This window comes from Paramormyrops kingsleyae, chromosome 5 (assembly GCF_048594095.1).
Source record: "Paramormyrops kingsleyae isolate MSU_618 chromosome 5, PKINGS_0.4, whole genome shotgun sequence".
Lineage (NCBI taxonomy): Eukaryota > Metazoa > Chordata > Actinopteri > Osteoglossiformes > Mormyridae > Paramormyrops > Paramormyrops kingsleyae.
In genome coordinates, this window is record NC_132801.1 from 6,632,819 (window position 1) to 6,639,871 (window position 7,053).

The 7,053-nt window shown below is 41.5% G+C and overlaps 1 protein-coding gene across 1 annotated transcript in view; it reads left to right on the top strand.

Moving 5' to 3' along the window:
• Positions 1-6,575, top strand: part of LOC111859729 (uncharacterized) — a 28,473-nt gene extending 21,898 nt beyond the window's left edge. The window contains exons 9-18 of the mRNA XM_072712783.1: positions 522-818; positions 943-1,224; positions 1,866-2,162; positions 2,287-2,568; positions 2,952-3,248; positions 3,373-3,654; positions 4,176-4,493; positions 5,124-5,450; positions 5,787-5,953; positions 6,164-6,575. Coding sequence (XP_072568884.1) covers positions 522-818; positions 943-1,224; positions 1,866-2,162; positions 2,287-2,568; positions 2,952-3,248; positions 3,373-3,654; positions 4,176-4,493; positions 5,124-5,450; positions 5,787-5,953; positions 6,164-6,172 — 2,558 coding nt within the window. The 3' untranslated portion in view covers positions 6,173-6,575. The remainder of the gene's footprint in view (positions 1-521; positions 819-942; positions 1,225-1,865; positions 2,163-2,286; positions 2,569-2,951; positions 3,249-3,372; positions 3,655-4,175; positions 4,494-5,123; positions 5,451-5,786; positions 5,954-6,163) is intronic.
• The last annotated feature ends 478 nt before the right edge of the window (positions 6,576-7,053 follow it).

Below are 7,053 nucleotides of genomic sequence, written 5' to 3' on the forward strand. Positions count from 1 at the left end.
GGTACATGCGGGGATGAGGTGGGGGTGGGTTTTGGTACATGCGGGGATGAGGTGGGGGTGGGTTTTGGTACATGCGGGGATGAGGTGGGGGTGGGTTTTGGAACATGCGGGGATGAGGTGGGGGTGGGTTTTGGAACATGCGGGGATGAGGTGGGGGTGGGTTTTGGTACATGCGGGGATGAGGTGGGGGTGGGTTTTGGTACATGCGGGGATGAGGTGGGGGTGGGTTTTGGTACATGCGGGGATGAGGTGGGGGTGGGTTTTGGTACATGCGGGGATGAGGTGGGGGTGGGTTTTGGTACATGCGGGAACGAGGTGGGGATGGTTCTTGGTGGGGTGGGGATGATGTGGAGATGATTTTTGGTGGGGTGGAAACGAGATGGGGATGGTTTTAGGTGGGGTGGGGACGGTTTAGATGTTCGTAGGGATGGATGGGGATAAACATCATCCCGGTGCAGCTCTCTAGTTGAAACGATTAATGTTTAGTAGATGAGTTGATTTCAGTTTCTGTCATGTTTCAGCTTATCCCAGTTCTTCATCTTCCATGTATTTGGAGAAACCCACTCTAGAGAGAGAAAATCAGACACACATGGCTGCTGACTGTACCGCTGTTGGACCTTACGGTACCACTTTATCATTACTTGTGGATGGTGCTTTGATATCTACCACGGAAGTTCCAGCTGGCAGTGGACCTAAAAAAATCACCTGCAACCTTTCTTATCGCACTGAAAAATGGAGGGAAAAAGAAAAGATTACTTGCAAAGCCAAACATCAATGTTATAATCCCTTAGAGAAGACTATAAACATACCTCGTTCAAGTAAGTCAGCATTCCATCATAAACGTGTGCTTGCGCTGCGAGCAAAATGAAGAGTGAACCAAAATTTAATTTGAAAATAAAACAAGCAACATGCACAGTTAATTATTGTCTTCTTCTCTTCCAGCTGTGCCTACAGTGAAGCTCTTCCTGGTTCCCAAAGAACCAGATTCAGGGGACATGACTCTGCTGTGCCTGGGCACTGGGGTGAACCCTCAGATCAAGTGGCTAAAAGGATCTGTGGTAAAAGAATCTTCGGTCACGACGATGCATAATGACGGACAGCTGACCGTTAGCAGTGAGATGAATGTTCAGAAAGACGAATGGAATAAAGGGGAAATCTTCACCTGTCGGGTCGAAGACCAGCTTGCTAGGGTTGCTGTTCATCAGAATATTAGTAAATGCACAGGTATTTCACTGCAAAATAAAATTCTTGGGACATAAAGGTTCTGAAAATTAAGTATTTTGTATAGATTTTAAATTTATACTAAGTTTATTTGACTTTTTATGTACTTCATAAGAATGCTTTTTTTACATTTGTTAAGCTCAGTGTTTAATTTCCCATGGCTGTATCTCTCCCAGTCTGTGATGGTTTTGGTGCAAGCAGGGACGAGGTGGGGATGGGTTTTGGTATATGCGGGGATGAGATGGGGATGGGTTTTGGTTTATGCGGGGACGAGGTGGGGATGGTTTTTGGTACATGCATGGATGAGGTGGGGATGGATTTTGGTGTATGCGGGGACAAGGTGGGGATGGGTTTTGGTGTATGCGGGGACGAGGTGGGGATGGGTTTTGGTGCATGCGGGAATGAGGTGGGGATGGTTCTTGGTGGGGTGGGGATGAGGTGGGGATGATTTTGGTGAATGCGGGGACGAGGTGGAGATGGTTTTTGGTGGGGTGGAAACGAGGTGAGGATTGTTTTAGGTGGGGTGGGGACGGTGTAGATGTTCGTAGGGATGGATGGGGATAAACATCATCCCGGTGCAGCTCTCTAGTTGAAACGATTAATGTTTAGTAGATGAGTTGATTTCAGTTTCTGTCATGTTTCAGCTTATCCCAGTTCTTCATCTTCCATGTATTTGGAGAAACTCACTCTAGAGAGAGAAAATCAGACACACATGGCTGCTGACTGTACCGCTGTTGGACCTTACGGTACCACTTTATCATTACTTGTGGATGGTGCTTTGATATCTACCACGGAAGTTCCAGCTGGCAGTGGACCTAAAAAAATCACCTGCAACCTTTCTTATCGCACTGAAAAATGGAGGGAAAAAGAAAAGATTACTTGCAAAGCCAAACATCAATGTTATAATCCCTTAGAGAAGACTATAAACATACCTCGTTCAAGTAAGTCAGCATTCCATCATAAACGTGTGCTTGCGCTGCGAGCAAAATGAAGAGTGAACCAAAATTTAATTTGAAAATAAAACAAGCAACATGCACAGTTAATTATTGTCTTCTTCTCTTCCAGCTGTGCCTACAGTGAAGCTCTTCCTGGTTCCCAAAGAACCAGATTCAGGGGACATGACTCTGCTGTGCCTGGGCACTGGGGTGAACCCTCAGATCAAGTGGCTAAAAGGATCTGTGGTAAAAGAATCTTCGGTCACGACGATGCATAATGACGGACAGCTGACCGTTAGCAGTGAGATGAATGTTCAGAAAGACGAATGGAATAAAGGGGAAATCTTCACCTGTCGGGTCGAAGACCAGCTTGCTAGGGTTGCTGTTCATCAGAATATTAGTAAATGCACAGGTATTTCACTGCAAAATAAAATTCTTGGGACATAAAGGTTCTGAAAATTAAGGATTTTGTATAGATTTTAAATTTATTCTAAGTTTATTTGACTTTTTATGTACTTCATGAGTGCTTTTTTTACATTTGTTAAGCTCAGTGTTTAATTTCCCATGGCTGTATAGTGTCTCTCCCAGTCTGTGATGGTTTTGGTGCAAGCAGGGACGAGGTGGGGATGGGTTTTGGTATATGTGGGGATGAGGTGGGGATGGGTTTTGGTGGGGTGCGGACGGTTTAGATGTTCGTAGGGATGGATGGGGATAAACATCATCCCGGTGCAGCTCTCTAGTTGAAACGATTAATGTTTAGTAGATGAGTTGATTTCAGTTTCTGTCATGTTTCAGCTTATCCCAGTTCTTCATCTTCCATGTATTTGGAGAAACCCACTCTAGAGAGAGAAAATCAGACACACATGGCTGCTGACTGTACCGCTGTTGGACCTTACGGTACCACTTTATCATTACTTGTGGATGGTGCTTTGATATCTACCACGGAAGTTCCAGCTGGCAGTGGACCTAAAAAAATCACCTGCAACCTTTCTTATCGCACTGAAAAATGGAGGGAAAAAGAAAAGATTACTTGCAAAGCCAAACATCAATGTTATAATCCCTTAGAGAAGACTATAAACATACCTCGTTCAAGTAAGTCAGCATTCCATCATAAACGTGTGCTTGCGCTGCGAGCAAAATGAAGAGTGAACCAAAATTTAATTTGAAAATAAAACAAGCAACATGCACAGTTCATTATTGTCTTCTTCTCTTCCAGCTGTGCCTACAGTGAAGCTCTTCCTGGTTCCCAAAGAACCAGATTCAGGGGACATGACTCTGCTGTGCCTGGGCACTGGGGTGAACCCTCAGATCAAGTGGCTAAAAGGATCTGTGGTAAAAGAATCTTGGGTCACGACGATGCATAATGACGGACAGCTGACCGTTAACAGTGAGATGAATGTTCAGAAAGACGAATGGAATAAAGGGGAAATCTTCACTTGTCGGGTCGAAGACCAGCTTTCTAGGGTTGCTGTTCATCAGAATATTAGTAAATGCACAGGTATTTCACTGCAAAATAAAATTCTTGGGACATAAAGTTTCTGAAAATTAAGTATTTTGTATAGATTTTAAATTTATTCTAAGTTTATTTGACTTTTTATGTACTTTATAAGAATGCTTTTTTTTTTTTTTTGCATTTGTTAGGCTCAGTGTTTAATTCCCCATGGCTGTATAACTTTTCCCCTAGTATTCCAAAGAACTTCACTTCTGATTTTTTTTCAATTTATATTATGCATTTTGACTGAATCGCTTTATCATGATGTAATACCTTTAACTATTTATACTATTACATATCTAATGGAGCCACTAAATATCAGCTTAATTCAGCCATTGTAAGGTTAACATACTATAGCTTTTACTGACTCTCTCACAGTTCAGATTACTACTCCATCTCCTGCCCCAAAATCTCAGTGCATTGATGATGAAATACACTATTGTCAATTCGTCAGTTACTATATCAGTTGTGCCAATGTTGGTTGAATCGAAGTTGCCTGATTGCTCTTTGTTTTGCTGACCTCCCAGAGTCCCCACCATCTTCTCAGACTGCCACCATGTTCATTGTGGGACCTTCACTGACAGAAAAGCTGGGTTCAGGAGACCTTCAAGTCACCTGCCATGTGCAAGCCTGCGGGGCTGAGGCCTTTTCCATTACCTGGAAAATGAATGGCAATATCTACTCTAGGCAGACAACAAAGCAAGACAATGGCAACGGCACCCAAACTCTCACTAGTGCGCTGATTGTGAAGCGGCAGAACTGGGAGAAAAAGCCCAACATTTCCTGCCATGTCAAGCACACCTGCTCCTCCAGCATACGGGAGTTGCAACTTGAACAAACCAAAGGTACAGTCAGACACCAAGGAGACATTAAACTGAATTTAACTAACACTAGAGATGAAAGGGACCACAAGGGGTCAAAAACAAGGCAGGCAGGTGGGACAAGGATCAATCGGGGCTAGAAATCACTGCAAGGAAACAGGAGCACAGAACATTTAGAGGGGTATGAAACACATGCAAAACCTACAAGCAACATGCAGAAAACAAACACACAATGACCTCCAGAGTAAGAGGACAGAGACGAATTAACATAGACACAGGTAATGAATACTAGACGAGGGACGGGTGAGAATCATTCACTAATTAACTACACACTAGAGCTAGACGTTGCAAGGAATACAGGGAAGAATGGGATGGCCAGCGACATCTGCTGGCCAAATAGGGACATGACAGACATGGCAAGGACAGATCCTGACATAAGCAAAATTTATGCTTTTCAAAAATGCTAAAAAATAATAAATAATTGAGGAATAGGAAATAAATATAACAAGGATATCTTCTGTTTATGTTGATGCCTGAATTCAACGCTGACAAATTTCACAGAATTTTTTCAAAGCACGCTAGCAAACTGCAATATGTAAACTGATAAATAAAAAACACTGACATAAAACCAATGATTTTTCTATCTTTCATTAGATCCCAAACAGCCCACTCTTCAGATCATCAGACCATCTAAAGGCACACTTGACAAACAGCGCATCACCACCCTGCTCTGTCTAATACTGGACTTCTTCCCTGCCGACATTGACGTGTACTGGGAGTTGGATGGGTTGAAGCTGTCTGAATCCCAGTACTCCAACAGCGCTGTTTTCGGGGTTGCTGGCAGGGGAGATGATGGCGGCTACTCAATGCACAGCAAGCTGCATATCCCACAGTCAGACAGGAATGATGGCCACTACTCCTGTGTGGTCAAACACGAGTCGTCTAAGGAGCCAATCAAGCACACTATTAGCAACAAGAATGGTAAAAGAAATGTTGAGCACTAGATAAATAAACAATTAATTTGCAGTACTTTGATAAATCATGCATATTGTTCAAGGTAGAGTTGAGGATGTATCTGGTAAGAAGCACTAGTTGAGTGACAGATAACAATTTCAAGTCATAATGCTTTCAGTTACTTCATTAAAACACATTATGAAAGGTCAGTATGCCATGTAACCATTAAGGAGGGTTTTTTTTTGTGCAGGCAAGGATTCAGTAGCAAGATAAATTCACCAAAATGAGCCACGCGCCACAGAAAGTTGGTGTTCGCTGGAAAAAGCATGAATCTAACCTTGCCAATGTCTCCCCATACAACAGACCTCAACACCCTTGAAGCAATAAATGAAGAAGATGAAAATATTAATAACATCTCAAATGATACAGCACAAGAGGATAATCTGACAGAAATCTGGAACACTGCACTGACCTTCATCATCCTCTTCCTCGTCTCTGTGGTCTACAGCATCTGTGTCACTTTTGTAAAGGTAGGAGCCAGAGTATCACCTGCAGAATTTAGGGGAAAAGATTTAAGGCAGGCCACCCCTCTATCAGCTCATTCTGTATGTTATTACAAAATTATAAAAATGAGTCACTCCCTGCCATTTCCTTCTGGATTAATAAATCACCTATACACATTTTTTATACATTGAAAGTATTCTTATATTATAACTAAATCTGTCCATTACTTTTTACAGGTGAAATGATGCCACTACAGTTACGAACGGTGCTGTATTAAAAATCCCAGTGACAAGAATTTGCAACATAACATGATGTGATCAGAGCTCATATTCATAGTAGAATGCTATTTTACAGTTTGTTTAGAAATACAAGTAGTTTTTTATGTTACATTTTTGTTTCATTTTACTTATGCTGAAGGATTTTCTATCACAGTTTCTCAAGTATGGTGTCTTCAGACCATAATAATTATTGTGATGTTACAAGTAATATCATCACAGTATTGTTTGACTAATTCTATTCTTTAAATTGATTTGTTTAGCTGATATAAATTTGTGCACTTCTTTCATGGAGGTTTAGCTACTCCACTGTTTGAGATAAAACAAATAAAACAATATATAAAACAAAATAAAAGAAGCTGTTTCACAGACACCATGTCTCCCTGCAATAATAGATTTGCTCTTAACAAGGAATCTGAATCTAGGACTGACTGCGTTTGGCACCTGATTTCTGAATTTTTCAGTTTCAACAAACTAAATAGATACATAAATACTCACTTTTTTATATCACCAGAAGTGTAATATTTCCTTTAACAGTATGATCCACTTCTGCTTTCTGAATTGATGACAAGTTCACTTCAGCGCTGCAGCTCCTTGCAGGACCCAAACTCCTCCAGCTGTGCGCTTCATTATTACCCGCCTTCCCATCTCCAGTATGCAGACAAATCTCAAATGGGTTTGTTTTTCCTCCGAAGGAATATTTTATTTATTTTATTTATTAAATTTTGAAGACAGGAAGTGGTCACTGTAGTTATAGGCCAATGTATATATTTAATAGTTTTCCATAACGGTGGCTTTTCCAGTTTGGGGACAGTGTGATCTTAAACCTGTTCCAAATAGGGTGGATTACA